Consider the following 18092-nt stretch of genomic DNA (forward strand, 5'->3'; position numbering starts at 1 on the left):
AGAGACGGCATTAACACAAGAAATGGGCAGTTAGCTTACAAATGTCATTTCTGAAGGCTGGAAGAGGAAAGCACGTGGAAGTGTTTAACTACGCAAAAATTCAGCACTCTGAATGATTTATTTGTTCCATTGTGATGAGCATACAGTCTAAGATTTGTGATGGCATTTAAATAACAAAGATCAGGAAAGAAACATCAGCCAAAAATGATATTTTCCCCAATACAGGCAGGCTCTTGCTTTATTTTAGAGTTTAGTCAAAGTACAACAAAATAGCCCTAACATTTTACCACTTATCTTCCACAAAGAAACATATTTAAAGTAGCAACAATAGCATTCATTACAGTGAATCCAATTGGCATGAATGTAGCTGACGAGGAAAATGCTGTTAAATGAGCAAAATAAAATCAGATACTTTGCTTCTAAAATGCACTTGTGGTAGTTATGCTCGCACACACCTTCATGGTTCTTCACTCAGTCTTAAAAAAATCTAATTTTAAGCTCTTAATTTGCCATCATTCACTAGAATTCCTTTTCAGCATTACCGTGCATACAGGTTTTTCTCATCCATGGCAACAGGAAGCAGCGTCAGGCAGAAACGTTAAACAACGACTCCGCATGTCTGCTGGACAACACTGCCTTTGTTTCATCTCCAGACATTCTGCTTCAACATGGTTCCGCGCACTCGCGCACTCTCCGTCAATACGCCGCCGTGCCATCCCTGTTATTAGAGCCGTTTCAGGAAATTAATTCCACTTTAATTCCAGGGACTAGACAGCACTTCCACTATCACAGCTTCCTCATGTCCAGAGGCTTAGTCCAATTTGCCATCATTTCAAAACAAAACAAATATGTAAACAGCTTATAAAGTATGCACACACGCAACAAAAAGGAAAGAAATCCAAAGCATTTGTTTCCACAGTGCAGTGTTTCTTTTTTCTCACTCCTCTGCAGTGCAAAAAAGGAAAATACGAGAAAAAAAAGCATCAAATAATAAATAGACTTTCTCTTTCATATATATATTTCTGTGTTTATACATATATATATATTTGTAATGATAGGTCTCTACATGAGCACACAGCTCTTGGCCCGGTCCTTCCTCATGGCCGGGGCCTGGTCTATTTGCTCAGTCCGACCCGGCAGAGGTGGAAGGGGCAGTTGCGAGACTCGTTTCAGGCCTCTGCGGGAGCTGCTGCGTTTAAGCTGCGGCTTGTGCGGCCGTCGCACTGACGCCAAGGTGGTGATGTGGAACACATCCCGAACACTGTTTTCAGAAACCTTGGAGGTGCACTCCACATACGCCACCGCTCCCATCTGACGAGCTATCGTGCTTCCCTGGAACATGGAGACGGGCAAAGAAGAAATGAAAAAGGAAGCAAAGCTAAATTTGAAAGTACAAGAAGAAGAAGACAGGGAAAACACGCATCATTTTAACAATCAGAAATCATATGGTGTAAATCCTCTTAACATTCGTTGTCCTCTCTTCAGTGATTTTGAGTACTTGTGCATTCTTCTTTTTTTTGTATGTGAAATCCTGAATATCTCTCAACAGTGGCTTTTCATTAGTTTCCTCAGGCTTTAAGAGGTCGTGTAAGACATAAGTTTCCTTCATGTCATTTTTCAGTGTTTCAAAAAGAAAATTAAATATCCCCATATGCACTCCATCCTTCATTGTTTCTTGGCATAAGCAGACACTATAGCTCAACAGCAGAAAACTAAATGTTCCCCAAAAAAGAGGCAGCAATTCTGAGATATAGATGTTGATCTAAACTGATGACTGAAAGCCAGCGATCTGAACATGTCTGTAGATAAATGAATTTCCTCCAACTGAAGCATGAATAATGTAGATGCTGACTCCTCAGTCTGCAGTAAAACAAAAGGATGGGAATCCGCTGGGCCAGTTTTGATATGGTCTATGAGGCTATTTACAGGGAAGACATTCACACTAGGTACCAGAGCTTACCCCTGAGTAAACTTACAATAACTGAGTTATTTTAAATTGTAAATTGTTTGCTCGTGATCAAATCAGACACAAATTTAATTTGAAAACCCCTGAGCCCCTGCCTTCACTACAGTACTACATAGCCTCATCTGTTGTTTAATGATCAGAGTTTAAAGCTGTTTTCACACAGGATCAGCACATGCCAAGGATCTAACAGATGAGACAGAACTGCATTTCCCATGACCCCTACAACTGCATGTTCTCCAGCACAGAGAAAGCTTTTCATCTCAAGTGGAAGTGGTTTGATTTTCATCACAGCTGCACTGAGGCGTGTATAAGAAGCGATGAAGGCCTCATTAGGTGAAACAGCAGATTTAGATTCCAGGGTGGCGGTGGGAGGGGAAAGAGGTAGATTGTAGTGACAAGTGGAAATGCTCGATCGAATCTCGGGCAGATTAGTGTGGAAATGTCTGGAGTTCACCCAGTGGTCATTCGCAAGGCGACTTCTCAGCTCTGTTGGAATTCAATTTAAAGATCAGCAACAGGATAGCAACACAGGCTATTAGATTAGAGCACCGAAATGTTTATTGTGCACAGCTTTGGCATCTGCCATGTGACACACATTTTCTGGGCATATTAGAGAGGCAAACAGTAGGTGTCTCAAACCAAAAGAGAGACTGAGAAGGACCATGACAAATGTTTTCTATGGTTCTAGCCAGTAAATGGTCCCAGCTATTTTACAATACCTCCGTGGTTTGTCACTCTTCTTTTGTTTATGTGTCTTATTTATATGACCTGTCTGTTTTTTTCAGTTGCTGAGTTTTTTTAGAAACAGCATGCTTTTAGCCTCCAGTAAGCTCTTAGACAGTAGCGGGAAAAAGGCTCCTTTGTTTTGAGGGCTTTTGTATGGTGGTGAAAAAAGCCCCTCCACTTTTTGTATGTCGAACACAGGAGAGCACACAAATTGAACACACTGAAAGCTGATTAAAATTCACAGATTTACAGAGCAGTTTATCATCCCCTCCCTCTTTTCCCCCATCCCCTTGGCTTAGAGGTCATGGCAGCATGTGATAAAAGGACTCACTCATTTATCAATGTCCATTTTCTATTCATCCTGCATTTTGAAAATCTGTAAATCTGCATGAATATTTCATTTCAGGGGGAAAAAATTTTTTCCCTAGACATAAACTAGACTAACCACTTGTGCTTCTTCCGCAGCCCTTGCCATAAGCAACATTACATTCCCTGTCAGCAAATTTTGGCCAAAACGCCAACCCCAGCAACATGTCCCCGAGGGGTTTAATGCTGTTCTAATAGCAGTCATGTGGTATTTTATTGTGTTGCATGAGCCTTTTCTCACACTCCTTTCCTGTGGGACCGCAAAAGAGAGGTAATGCCTCTGCTGATACAACACAGAAAAATCTCATTTTATCGCTTTATTGCTTTCTAATTTCTTTTCCACATCTGTTTTCAAATCTGTCTGTCTTCCCAGGGCACCTTGCAAGTCTCAATCTTATTATTTATCTCACTCCATTCTCCTCTAATATCCATCATCTGCTAGCTCTCACCTGCTCGTGGGTGACAGGGATGAGGCGCTGTTTGGAGAGTTCCCTCAGGGTGTTGACATCTGTCCTCATGTCCAGCTTACAGCCCACCAGCACCACCTTGGCATTTGGACAAAACTCTTGCGTCTCTCCTTGCCACTGCAGGAACGTGAGCCGACAGAGAAAAACTGAAAGACACTCTTGATTATGCCAAACATGAGCACTGAGCGCTGAGCTGCCTTTGCTGAAGTACAGAGATGACCTTTTGGCTACTCAGACACTGGATACCTGAGTTTGAGGGAGATTAATGCTCTCTTGCTAAAAGACATTTGTTCAGCTTAGCAAACACAGCAAAAACAAATGCATAACTTTGGTGTGTTTTTTTGTGGGAATTTAAGTCCAGCCTTCAAAAGGTTGGGGATTTTGGTTCCCAGTGACCTTTCTTGTGTCATTTTGTTCTCAGCAAATTACTCAATATAATTCAGTAAAGACTTTTTAACTTGACTAATCCATTCATCAATTGATGTCAACAAAGCCATTCATCAGTCAGCAAAACTAAATATTTTGTTCCAGTCATTTGTCAACCACAAATGCCAGAGGTTGTGTTAAGCTTCTGCTGGATACTGCTGTATGATGAATATGATTTTTTGTTTTACTTTTGTTTGAGATAAACAAACATTTTTGAAGACAATCCCCTTGGTAATTGTACCAGGTGGAATGAAAAAGTTCAACTATTCTGCCAGTAAACATCAAGCATCCTACTTTCTTTGAATTTGTCGTCACCACTTCCAGCATGGCTGCTATTTTCAGATATTGCTCCTTTTAAGTCCCTTTTTGTGCGCTGAATCCCCTCACTGTGTCAAAATGTCAACTCTTCAGCTTTCATTTCTTTTTGCAGTAGAGGACAAAGTTGCGGGAAGCCAAATCTGGCAAGCAGTGTGGATGAGCGATTATTGTGTTGGTGTCGCCAAAAAAACTTATCACTGTTCTGTGTGCTGGTGCACAATGACACAGTGACGAACCCCACAGTTCATATGCTCTTCTTCAGACACCTGAGAACATTGAGAGTCTGACCCAGGGAAATTAATTTACAGCGCACAATTCCGAAAATCTCAAAATTAAAAAAGGAAAAATAAAACAATGTACATTCTTTTAGTTTGTACATCTGGCCTTTATGAACTGCCTTTTGGCTTGGACACTGCAGATATGCAGATCTCATCAACAGGGAATATCCTCCACATGAAAGTCAGTTGAGTTTGATGTTTGATTTCCTCTCAAGTTTGGGCTCCATGGTAAAATCTCATATGAATAAAAGGGCAAAACAGCAGCAGTGCTGGAAGTGTTTCAGAGGTCTACAAACAGAAGACCTTAACGGTGCAATGTGCCAAATTTAAATTGGGTATGTTTGGGGTTTTTTGCATTTTTTGTTTTATTTTTTAAATGGGCAGATTTGTGAAATTTTACAAAAGCAGCTCATTATTGGCATTTTCAGCGCAAAACAGACAACTAATTAATCTTAAGTGTGATGGAAAGGGGTGATAACTGTAGATATTTATTTAAAGTTACATTCATTGTGGGTACATTTTACATTTTCAATTGTTTAATTAATGAATTGTCAGACTGTTAAAAAATTCATAAAACAAAACAAAAAGGACGGGAATGGAAAAATCGTGGCATAAAATCTGTAAATTATCATGAGTAAGAAGCTAAAACTAGAAATATTTGGCAGTTTTGCTTGAAAAATGGCTCAAAGATGAAGTGATCAGCAAAAAAGCCACAGATTAACTGGTGCTGTCAACAATCCAGGATTAATCAGGTAAATATTTTACCTCTAATCAGATTAAAGAGACTTCCTATTTTTTATGATACAAGGCAATGTTCACTATTTTACTGCAACAGCTATAGGGCCACGTACTGTGACTTTTTCACTCGTGCCAGCTTAGTTTGGACGTCTGTGTGGTGTGTTATACTTTTCTTACTCAGTCTCCATCAACAAAATCTATTTCAGGTTCTGTTCCGAAAAGGTTGAGCAGTCTTCCTTCTAAAATCACCCTGAGATTAAATGTCACTACTGAAACTCAGCTGAACCAACACAGTGTCTCCTCCTGGCAACACAAATATATGACAGCACTGAAATATTCCGCATGCCATGTGCAGAATGTCAGGGTGTCCATTCATCCCTTGTACCGAAAACAACCTCTGACCTTTCAGGCACATCCCCATTCTGTCAATGACATCCAATCAAAACCTTTGATTGTTTAACCCTCTTTCCTCCCCCAGCTGTCGTCTAGAAATATTGGTGACCCCCCCCCCCTAGCTCCTGGAGGTCAAGAGTCTAATTTAGGATGGTGATTGTGCAACAGGTTTTCCATGTGCGCCTGAGTTTCAGGGATTATTGGGATGACAACTAGGGGGCAGGGGTCATGGCAGCCCCCTGCCAAGTGATGCATGGGAAAAGCTAAAGCTGAGGAGCAGTGCTGCTTCCCCTGTTGACAGATTCCACGGAGGCTGGAGAGATATTGGCGGGTTAAAGAAATGGTGTCCCGGGTTAGATCTACAAAAGTCTGCAGGGGCATTTTAGCAGCTCCCTTCAGACCACTAAACACGTCAACAGACCAGCCATGGGAACTGTCTTCAGCCCACAAGGGGTGCAGTTCAAAGGCAAACTCACACACACATGGCTTCAAGATGAGACACCACTAAAAGGCACAGGTCTGCTTTTCGTGATACACATGCATGCAAACAGACCCATTAAGTTGGGTATAATTACACCATGGGTGTTTCACTATACTATGTGGGCACACAATCTGCCACTGGCTGTAAAAACACGTCCAAAACCACATTTGATGACGCCACCCGGCTATTACAACCATCCCAACTGCACTGTTCCCAGCCATTAGCCACCTTGCAAATGTTAACAGACACCAACAAGTGAAGTATTCAGCATAAAACTCAGATTTTATATTTTAAATGTTCACAGAAAGTCTGTTTCTAACACTCCTCAACATTCTCTGAAATGTCTTCTCTGATATGTCTGGTGTGTCTAATATGCGTATCTGATATTCCTCTTGAACCCACCCGGCTGCAAGCCCTCTTATTTCATTCTTCGCATTGACCTTGTATTGCTTGCAGGGACACGGGTCAAGTATCCATGGACGTTTTGATGAGATAAAGGAAAGCGAGACTTTAACCTCAGTGCTGATTTGCTCCATTGTTAAGCCGTGAAAAGCTGCTGGCACAGAAATCTAAGTCGATACAAGATGCTGATCAGGAAAAAGTGAATTGAATTGGTTTTTCGTTGGTTCTCCACTTTCACTGCGATATTAAATGCTGATCCAAAGTATTGAGGGGGGAGTAAAAAATACTGACCTTCTTTATGACACTGTCCAAAGTCTCTGGACGGCTGATGTCGAAACAGATAAGCACTGCATCTGAATCAGGATACGCCAACGGCCTCACATTATCGTAATAAGAAGAACCTGTGAACACACAATAACATATGGTGTAAGGTCATGGTGTCTTTGGGGAAATTCCTAACTGTTTTTAACCTGATTTAACCCTGCAAGACTCTGCATCCCAACCATATGGCCTACTCTGTCAATTAGAAACATACTGCACACCCCCCGGAAAGTGATCCAAAGGTCATTAATACATGAATAGCCCATTAAAGCAGGCGGTGTGGCACACACATCGACATGCTGCAGCTCGAACACACTCTCCAGATGTAAATGAACCTTGATCTTAGCAGTTATGTGCACATATTTGTGCATCTTTTTCTCTTGGGCTTCCACACAGCTGTGCCTCTTCTGTCACAGTACTTCAGGAGGAATGTTAAAGAGTTAGTCATAGCAGCACACACACACATACACACGCATACACACAAAGGTGAATTATAGTGGCTTGAGAATTGGAGGACTGGTACATACGATCCATAATCATCTTGAAACGACAGCGAATGCCAGCACAAAGGCCAAACTAAAGGTTGAACCCCTTAATTCTCTCATCTCATCCCTCTTTCTGTCTCACTTGCAAATGGTCCTTGATTTAAAATCTTCCATTTTCTTTTAGACTCTATGAGATTCACATGCGCTCACACGCTTCTCACCACTCTTGCTTTTCAATTTTGTACCTTGATCAAATTTGAGGGCAGAGTGGCGCCTCTGTACTTCCACAAGTTGCTCACTTCCACAGTTCCTGCTCTCTTGCAGCTCTCATTAGGAGGCTTGTAAAAATATCTGGGCTCTCGTGGATGTGTGGCTGCGGCCACGGGCACCCTCCCTCCTACCGTCAGAAGCTGCTGTAGACCTTATGTTCTGCATAAATTTCAAGCCTCCATAACTCAAAGGTTTGTCACATTGTGCATCAAATTTGCCAAAATTAGCAAATCACATTACACCGTAAATAAATATTAAACGCTTTGGAAGATTAAACATATGATTTAGGTTCATACAAGCTGATGATTTTTAATATTTATACAAAACCAAAGTTTATGTTTGTTTGGTGTGTCTGTGCTTCATACCAAACCTGACCTGCCACACAATAAACAGACTGTTAGAGCTGCATGCTTTAGTCTGGTGTTCTGCACAAAAGCACTACACCCCGCATCACTATGTTCTCTTTGTTAATGACGGAATGAGTATGTGACAATAGCTGCACGCGGCCCGCAACCCCATCATTCAGCTTGCTTTCCTGTAGTGACCTGCTCATTGCTCTTTGAGAACAATGCAACAGGCTGCCTGTCACATCCTCACAAGCTGGAATGGTTTTGTTTACTGACATTTGTTTGTCACTAAAAATCCATATTAACATCAAACGCTTAAAAAAATGACCTGAAATATCAATTAAATCAGAGAAAAAACAAGTATGCTTTGTTTACAGTGGCTTCAGATTTCTCTTGGTTTAACACTACTGACTTTGATATCATTGTTTATACAAATTGCTACCCCCTACAGCTGGCAATAATACATATTACCACATTCTCACAGTGTGGTGACTAGATAGTGCGTTTCAAAATAGCATTCAATTAATTTTTTATAAAATCTTGCTCACCACATGCACACAACCATTTATCTGCTGGCTGACTCTTTAACACATGAATGATGCTTGTCAAAAGAAGATTATTGTTTCCATTTACAGTAATTTGTAGTTCTTATATGGCCCTGTTTAGGACCTCCCTGCCCTTCTGAATAGTTGGAGGTGGGAGGAGGAACAGTAGGAACCCAGCACAGACAAATAGAGGTGGGTTGCAAGTGAGCTTTCAAGTGGATTGTAACCACAAGTAGACTACAGCAGCTTAAAAAACCAGTAATACATGTGTTTTGTTTTGTTTTTTAAATTTGATGCATAGAAACCAAGTTTAGCTGCAGCACTGCACTTCTGAGCTAATGGCATGTTTGATCAGCTTTGCACATCCTCATGCACCTGGACATAGAACAGAAGACACAAATAATACATTAAATCTAAATTAGGAATGCTCTCAAGCAGCAACACCACAACAATTGAACTCTGCAAAATCCTTAAGGATGCTGGGCAAAATACATTTAACAACATTCCTTTGCTAACTTTAAAATATTTATGTTGCAATTTCAGTGCAATATACAGGAAAGAAAAAGTAATTTTAGCCTACACCTTGCAGGGCATTATCAGGAATTCATAGTCTCCTCTTCATCTTATTAACACAATATTGCTACAGTTCTGTATTGCTGAGAGAGCAGGACTAACACAAGCACACACAACCACATCCCCAGAAAAGGATGCCAAGTCCGACACTCAGCAAAGCTCACTTTGTAAGACAGCAAGCTGTGATGGGTAGCGGTCACACATGAGGTGCTGTAGCTGCTGAAGTCAGTCTTTAGTATGTATCGCAGTGCAGCAGACCTGTACTAAGGTTAGAGATGAAGAAGAAATGAGACACCCCTGTGGGGGTGGAGTAGGGACAAAAAAGATTTAATGAGTTTGATGCCGGAGCTAGGGCGTGTAGCGGTTTTTTGCAACAGAGAGAGAGAGTAGCAACCACGGGATTAAAGCAAAATCAAGATGAAGAGAAAAAGACGTCAGATGAAGCAAAGTTGAGACAACAGTACTAGTTTAACTCAACATGTAATTAGAAGCTGAAATGAGGCCATTGGGATCAATTTGTCAGTCCCAAAGATCAAAATGATTGACAGGTCATGGTCACGGCAGGGCTTGTCACAGCACAGCAATTCAGAGCTCCTCTGCCCTGAACGACAGGAAAGCTACCTCAGCACTTTTGCAAAGTCGGGGAAAAAAAGTCCTCTGGGCGAGCGGAGAAAAGTGCTGTGTTTAAAAGAAGCCGAGCAGGCACAAATAAAAACCAATCAACATAACAATCAAGAGCACGAGGGGAAAAAAAGGGAGAAAGCATTTTCTCCTGCCATTTCTCCAACAAAAAGACATGACCAGAGATAAAAGAAGATGTCACTGAGGGTAGGGTTGGAGTGGGTGTTTGGGTAGGTAATGAAAGCACTGGACTCGGCAGGACAGATCAAATAAAGAGGTATGAGAGCTCTGGCTGGGTTGGCTATTGGTGAAGTTGGCCTGTGCCCATTCACTGTGAGGTGGAACAAAAGGTCAATTGAATTTCAGACATAGGCAGCATGAGATGGATGGGCCAGAAGAGTGTGGGAGGGGAGCGTAGCCTGGCAGGAACCACTAAAAATCATCACGCCTGGCAAGAAGCGGGGCCCTGCCACGCCGTGCCAAGGACAGGCATAAAACACCCCTCACAAAACCTCCTTAAACATTAGCATTAGCCTAGCATTAGCCTAATTTAGTACAGGAGATCTCTCACAGTGGAAAGTGGATTTCTGCATTTATATCCACAGGACTAATTAGTGCAAAGCCACACTGCAGAACCACACAAGAGGTTGCACCTAAACATAATGACAGAGTTAGGAGGAAAGCAGTCCTTGTCTGCCATCACTTGAGCTTCATCAAAGGCCAGAAATGTCCCAGAGGATGCTGAGGCGGACAGGAACTTAGTGGAGCGCTAATGTACAGTAATAAGACTTGAGGGTTTGCGGTATGACTTCATTTATGCCTCCTGTCCCTTGACACATCGACTCTCCTGTAGGGACAATCTATCTGAGACATGACAGCTCTCTATCTGCTCATTCAAAAGCTCTTCTGTGAAAAACTCATTTTCTGATAGAGCTGAGAAGGAAAAAAAACACAATAACACACAAACAGAACATGCAACAGGGCAGATTCTTTGGGAATCCAACACTTCAAAAAACCTTATATTTTTCAATACATTAATCTGTAATATCACAGCGGGAATGATCTCCTTTCTGTTTTTGTTGCATGCTTATTTCAGGCGCAGCTAAAAAGCCAACCATTATGAGTGTGTGTGTGTGTGTGTGTGTGTGGGGGGGTCTTTGCCTCTAAGCTCTCTGATGTGTTCATGCACATATGGCAGGGAGTCAACAGCAACTTAGAGCCTCATTAGGCCATATAGAAATCCTGAAAAACACCCATGCAGACAAAGGCAGGGTAACGAACACCCTCCCAAATGTCACCAAATCGCCAAATTAGTGAAAACGGGATCTTTTTTCTTCTCCTTCAGCTGTTTTCCTCTTCAAATCCACCTTCAGTGTGAAGGGAAAACATTTTAAGTCGCGGTGGCAGAGTATCTTAGCAACCTGGGGGATGCAAATGGCTTCATTGCGAGGCCTTAGAAAGGAAGAAAGAAAGAAGAGAGCAGGAGACTGAAGGCACTTCAGTGCATTGCTGATTAGAGGTGACTAAAAGGAGAGTTGGTGCTCCAACCTTTAAGAGGTTGAGAAGACTTTCAAACACTGAAGCTCCAAGCTGTGTTGTGATTTCTTCTCAATTAAGGCTCAGCTCAAATAGAAATAAACATACAGCTGCCAAGACACCCTTTGAGAGGAAGTAGTTACTCTGACCTAATGTAGCCTACTACTGTACAAGACAGCGTGTGCTTTATGTGAATGTAAGCCTGCGTTCTTTTTGAAGTCCACATCTTGAAGCCATACAGGTGCGCATCGAGCCACTGACCTTATCTAAACTGTCATGCAAAAAAATCTAACCAGTAGATAAAAGTACGACATATATTGCAAATTCGAGATTTTTTTTTACCTTTAAATATCATCTGGTTTTTCATAAATACATATTCAGAAGTACTGTCCAGCACGTTTGGATAATTTATGTTACATTTTTGATAGAGCCCGACCAGTATAGGATTTTTAGACCGATATCAATGCCGATATTTGGTGATACAAAAATCCAATATTCTGATATATCAGCCAGTATTTTTATTCCCTATTATTCAGATACACAAAGCAAACTGGTTCCTGAACAATTTTTATGTGTATTTATTTAGTCTTTTTTTTCCCAGGTGGATATTGTGTTTGTAGCATTCCAAACACATCACCAAAGAGGGAAGCTGCAGAGTGCCCTCTTGTGAATAAACTATGCAATGTCAACACTCCTAACACGATTGGCTGTTTCTCTGGTCTTTAATTTTCTGCAATTATCAGCAATTATAAAGGATACTACTAATTTATCAGTAAATAACTGATATTGGCCAATAATATTGACCTGCCAATAAATACTTCTAATTTTTACTCCTACATGATATGTTTCCCATGTCATACTGGGGAAAGCTAACATGTCCCTGCTTCAGCTATTTAATTCATCACTGACAAGGTTACGCTGGTTTGTGCAGTGCTAAATTGTCATTTCATAATAATGCTGTTTAAAGAGAAAGCTAACATTTTGGGAAAAAAAGCAAAGAGATTATATTTGCAATCTTATCCGTCCATCAAAGAGGCATCAGATTATTACCAATCTAAATCTGCAACAACACACAACACATTACAGCCAAAGCAATCAAGACCCATCTTTGAATGATAAGAACAGAAACTGCTGCAACAAGAGTGCTGCAGCTGTAACAGGCAGAATTTGCTAAGGAAACATGTGATCGCACCAGTTATCGGCTTGATTTTGCATTTATCTGTTTACTTTCTTAGTTTTAATTACAAGTTTAACACACATTTATAACATTATTTTAAAAAACTTCGCATCTCACTGTTCTTGCTTAAAAATCTTTGTAATTTTAATTTGATGAATCCATGCAAAAATGCGTAAAAATATCACATTGTGATTTAACACAGTGTTACTGTGCCAGCCTAATTTAAAAAACAGACTACCTCGTGTGAAACTAATTAATTAATTAATTAATCTGCATGTTCAGAGTTTCATGTCATTCATACATGAAAAATCATTCATGTCTAATCCCCTACAACTAATTCATAAGTACCTATATGTAATTCATTAATAGTCAAAGAGAAATGAGCTATGTTTAATTTTAGCTTTTAAATAAAGTTATATATTGTAGAGACTTGACCTTGTGCGTATCCCATCAAAATGTTGAAAGTGTCTAAAAAATATTGGACCTGAAAGCTAATACTGCAATTGCAACATTCATATTACGCCACGACATGAAATCTTTGCCAGATTTTGTGCAATATCTTAATTCGACTATTTACAGCTCAGACATACTTGACATACACTTTATATGAGAAGCTTGAGGCAATGAATTCCTAAATGAAAACGAAATGTAATGAAGTGAAAAAGATGGAACACATGTAAGCCAATGAACTGCAGCTATTCTTACATAAATGTTAACACTTTTCTGGTCTTACTGACCACTCTCCACCACATTCACATTTTTTTATTCATTGCATACACCTCTTTCTTATCACACACACACACACAAACACACACACACATCCTAGGGAGTTTTGGCATTCAGTATATTGACAGTTTGTCGTACAACCCGGAAAAGCTAAGGATCGAATCACTGACCTCCTGCTTGGCTGATGACCTGCTCCATCTTTGGAGCCACAGCCACCAAAAACAAGAAAAATAATAATCCTGTAATTACCAAACCCCGGCTGGCCTGAACTCTGACCTATGCTTACATCTTTTGCTGCTCTTTCAGGTTGACATATATTACACACACACACACACACTTCTCACACACAGGTAAAGCTACCGATTTGTAATAGAGATGGCTGTGTCAAGTTTTCAAAAGCATTAGTGCACAGCCAGGACAGTGGAGGTGACACTGGGTTAAATGGTCATTAACCTTGCATGTCTGCAGCCTATACGCAGAAGATATTGATCAAAGCCCCCACACTTCCCTGTGGAGGAAGTGCAGCCTTTGAAGAGCATAAAGCACCTTCCACAGATCTGCTCTGAGCTCTGCTGCCAAGGAGTTAATACCTGTGTCTGTCATCCAATCGAAGGTTGAAAAGAAGGGCCAGCCAAAGTACTGACAGTGCAGGCTGGAGACAGAGCAGCATTACTGTCTGTCTCCTGGTTGCCCCAGGGGTATAGAGATAGAATACTGTGTCCCCTTTCAGCTTCTCCTCACCCCTACTCCTTGCTTCACACACAGACACACTTTCATTCCATCACAGTAACAGCTATGCATTTCATCTCCTGTGTCTGTGGTTCAACTTGTGTTTTTCTTTTAAAGATCACTATGCTTCTTTGTCTCTCACTTCATCTTTTGATATATTAAAAAAAACAACACACCAGATGTGTCAGTACTTTGGTTTTCCCCTGCGAACTGTTTGAGAAATAGGTGACTGGTGTGGGAGTCTACATTGGGCTACTCTTAAACCTTTGGGGATCTTTGTGTGTTTAGATGTTATTATATAAAAACTCCCAAACATTTGTTTGTGTGAGGAACTCAAGTAGCTGTGAATGACTTCTGGTTATGTACAGGAGGCACGCACACACCCAGTTTTCATCTTTTTTATAGTCTCCAGGCTTACCCCAAACATCGAGGTTCATCTGCTTCAATAGAAGCAGCAGACTGGTGGGTCCAAATCCACCAAATCCAAATTTAAAAAAAAAAAAAAAAACAGACCAGAATTAAAGGACAACAAATACCATCTTCATAACAGTTTTTTGTTTTTTGCTTCTTTTTTTTTTCCATGCACAATCATTTTGCAGCTCAAACAAAAATCTGGTTTAAATATCTCCAACATAGATCCATCTTTTTGTTTTGCTTTTGTCGGCTCAACTTCAGATAGAGAAGAATCTTAGAGGAGGAGTAATTTTTCACAAGGATCATTAGCTTGTAGGATTGCAATTTTAAACCCTGATTTTTAAAAAAGGACTTAAAAATGAGATAAAACAAAATAAAACATTAGTTATAAAATTAAATCAGTGATTTTCTGACCAAAATATAGAAAACTATTTGAGAAGAAGAAAATAAAATCGATGTAATGTTGCCATACTGTGTACATTTTAACTACATGGTTAAAAATCTTCTGCAAATTTGGGAATTTAAAAGATAATTTCACAGTCGCTCAGCACGATAATTTTTTTGTTGTTGTCCCATTTGGTTCTTTAGCCGTCAGAATTGTTGTCTGAAGGCCAACAAGGATACCCAATGGATTTACTTTACCAAGTGGATAATCACGGCCTTGCCGTATTGGTCCATTTGATCGACCTTTTTTGTTATTATTTATTTTATTTTATTTTCAGTTGTTACAGACAAGACAGACATGACTAGGGGATAGGAAAAGGAGAAGGAAAGATGAAGGAAAAGAAAAACAGAGGGAAAGAGGGACAGTGAGAAAGGGCGCTTAAAAAGAGAAAGAGAGAGAAAAAAACCTCCTGGATCACCTGTTGAGAGAAAAAGAAGAGAAAACAAGCAAAAAAAAGAGAGCAACATAATAAACATAACACCATCGCATTAATCTAGCTAAGTGTAAACAGCAGTAAATATTGAATGTTGTGGAGCAGCACGCAGGATAGACAGCGCACAATGTGCTTTGAGGTAGCAGCCAAGAAAGGTGTAGTTTATGTCTATGGACAGTGAACACCCGTGAGCACACCTATGTGGATCAGCGCACTTGTATTCAAAAGGTTTCACCATGTAACGGTCTTCTAGAGGGTGTAGGAAGCCATAGCCCCGTCCAACCAGGGCATGAAGCAGGCATGGAGGAGATCCAGACCCCAGACATCCAGAGGCCCCAGAATGTGAGAGCCCAAGCACCCTGGGGCTCAGCACGATACTTAATAGATAACCTGCTTATTTAATACCTGCTAATTTAATCAAGTTTGTCAACACACACAGCTCGACCACAAATCCACCCATTCATCCAGGAAATGAAACTCAACACCAAGCCCTATGCTGCACATAAATAAAAGAGGCATTTATCCTTGCAGATTATACACACTAGTTTAAACTTAGTGGCAAACACCAGGGCTGATCTGCCCAGCAGGTGGATTCTGACATGGGCTGTTGGGGCAGCAGCTGTCTACCAGGCTTCACCTCTCCTTAATTCCAGTCACAGAACTCAACCCGCCTACTGGGACTGTGGTGTTAAAGCCTTTTGGAGCATATTTAATGCAATTTTTATGGCTTGCTGCGTGGAGGATTGTGTTCCCAGTACAGTTGTAGTGAGTGATTGTAAATTACTGAGCACTAATTAGCAGGTATTTATGTTTGTTAGCCAAGTCTACCCTATCATCCACACACGTTCACTTCTGACCATGCAAACATGATGGTGCCAAAATGCTAATGCTGAGGCTTCTAAAACCAGTGTGTGACATTATGGTGGGTATGTCCATCTTTCTTTTTTTACACAGTCATCACTTGACTCAAGGTTAAAAATGGTTTGAAAAAAGTTGGCTTAAACCCCAGTGGCTGCAGTTTTCCGAGTCTGTACCACCTTAACACCACCATCTGGTGAGGACGGAGAATGTGTTTTGTTTTGTTTTAAAGCGCCAATTCTGACAGTCTGTGAAAACTCTCCAAGTCGTTTCAAGTTATCTGCCAACGCTGCCAGCATCACCCACTGACACCCAATTCTTTGAGCACTGGGGACTGCCATGCCACAATGAAATCTGCTTTGAAAGCTCTCAGCCCTGCTCAAATATCACCTCTCTCTCTCTTACACACACACACATACACAGTATTCAAACTCATGTCTTTATATTCCTTTTCACCTGTAAAAAAGGAGTGATCACATCCTTTATTCCCACTCCCCTACACCTTTGAGTTTCATACTCTCCGTTCGGAATTTGTACCCAGTCTGGAAGCTTTTCATTAAAACTTGTAATAACACTGACTGCGGCTTCTCTGTCCACAGCTGTCAGTCTGATAAGAAAGCAGAGGTGAGAATATTCAGTCAGCAGCTACAACCACATATATATGAAAGGAAAACTTGAGTGAAAAAGGGGGATCCTCTCCTCCACTTCCTCTGCTGCACAGCCATGCAAGCGCATCTCTATCATTCAGCTATCTATGCACCCCCGCCACCCCAGCTCCCCGCTCTGCAACCCCAACGGGAGGCCAACAGATAGACAAGACACTACTTCAAGTGCAATTTCACATCCACAAAAGTTGCAGCAGTGAGAAAAAGAGCGGGCTGGATCTTGTTTATAAATAAAGTCATTCATAAATGATGGCATCTGTCAAGTGTGCGTGAGTGAGGTGCAGGTGGGAGGTGAAGGATGGAGGTGAAATATGGCCTCTCTCTGTGTATCCCCTTACGCTCGGATGGGTTCCAGACAGATGCTGAGAGGGTTTTGCTCCTCTGGAGGTGGAGGGCCATCAGGACTGAGAGTTAGCTTTATGAGAAGCAGAACGAGTCAGTGTGGCTGTTTGAAGTGAATTGATCAAAGCTGGGGCGGAATCGGGTACAGTTGCAGTCAGCAGAGGGGAGTGGACTGGGTGAAAACACACAGAGCCATGGTTCTCTGGGTGGATTTCCCATCTGACTGAATGACAGAGGAATTCACTGCTGCTCCTGCCGCTGCTGCAGCTTGAAAAGGAGCAAGCGTCTGGTTCAGTGTCAGGGTGGATTAGTTTGTGTCCCACATGAACAGTGCTGGAGGGGTATTAGATATTACTGTAATGCTATTACTTCTCCAGGTTACACAGTGATTTTTTTTTTAGTCATTACATTTTTTAAATAAAACATGCACTCCTACTTTGTTTTATATTACATTCTTGTGAGACATTTAATTAAAACCTGCATAAATATGTATTAAGCGTAATTACTTTTTACTGTTACCGGGTAAGATTAAACAAGCAAAATTAGCAGCCCAAAAAAGTTTTAATAGAATTATCATCTGTTGTATATTTGTTAAATTAATGATTAAGAAGAACATAATTTCCTCTATGAGAATATATAATGGGCAAAATGATGCTTTTAACCAAGCTTAATGGCCAAAGCATATTTGGGCAATAATAATGTAGCTACAATATATAAGCTTACATTTTAAACTAAGAAAGCTGCAGCTCACCTGGTCATCTTAATATGCCCTTCAAATAACTTATATATGATCAATAATTTCTTGGTGTGTCACTGGATTCCTTTGTGTGGGCAGACACTTAGAACGAGTGATGGAGGACATTAAAAAGACATTTTTACTTCCCTTTTTGTAGTCACTCACCATCTCTTTAAGGATAATGCCGACACAGCCAATCACCCTCTGGAAAAGACTGAGGTGCACAGACTGAGGGGGTGCAGCGAAGTATAAGACAAGACATCAATGTGTATGTGCTGCTGATGAGGGGAGTAGGTAGAGTGCATTAT

At 40.9% G+C, this 18092-nt stretch overlaps 1 protein-coding gene across 1 annotated transcript in view; it reads right to left on the reverse strand.

Annotated features, from left to right (window-relative positions):
• Window positions 1–1003: 1003 nt before the first annotated feature.
• The window catches only part of rnd2 (Rho family GTPase 2), a 31674-nt gene continuing 14585 nt past the window's right edge, over window positions 1004–18092 (reverse strand). The window contains exons 3-5 of the mRNA XM_005726132.2: window positions 6853–6962; window positions 3508–3642; window positions 1004–1332 (exon numbers count right to left, since the gene is read on the reverse strand). Coding sequence (XP_005726189.1) covers window positions 1063–1332; window positions 3508–3642; window positions 6853–6962 — 515 coding nt within the window. The 3' untranslated portion in view covers window positions 1004–1062. The remainder of the gene's footprint in view (window positions 1333–3507; window positions 3643–6852; window positions 6963–18092) is intronic.

Source organism: Pundamilia nyererei, unplaced genomic scaffold (assembly GCF_000239375.1).
Source record: "Pundamilia nyererei isolate P.nyererei 1_Seehausen unplaced genomic scaffold, PunNye1.0 scaffold00018, whole genome shotgun sequence".
In the NCBI taxonomy this organism is placed as follows: Eukaryota; Metazoa; Chordata; class Actinopteri; order Cichliformes; family Cichlidae; genus Pundamilia; species Pundamilia nyererei.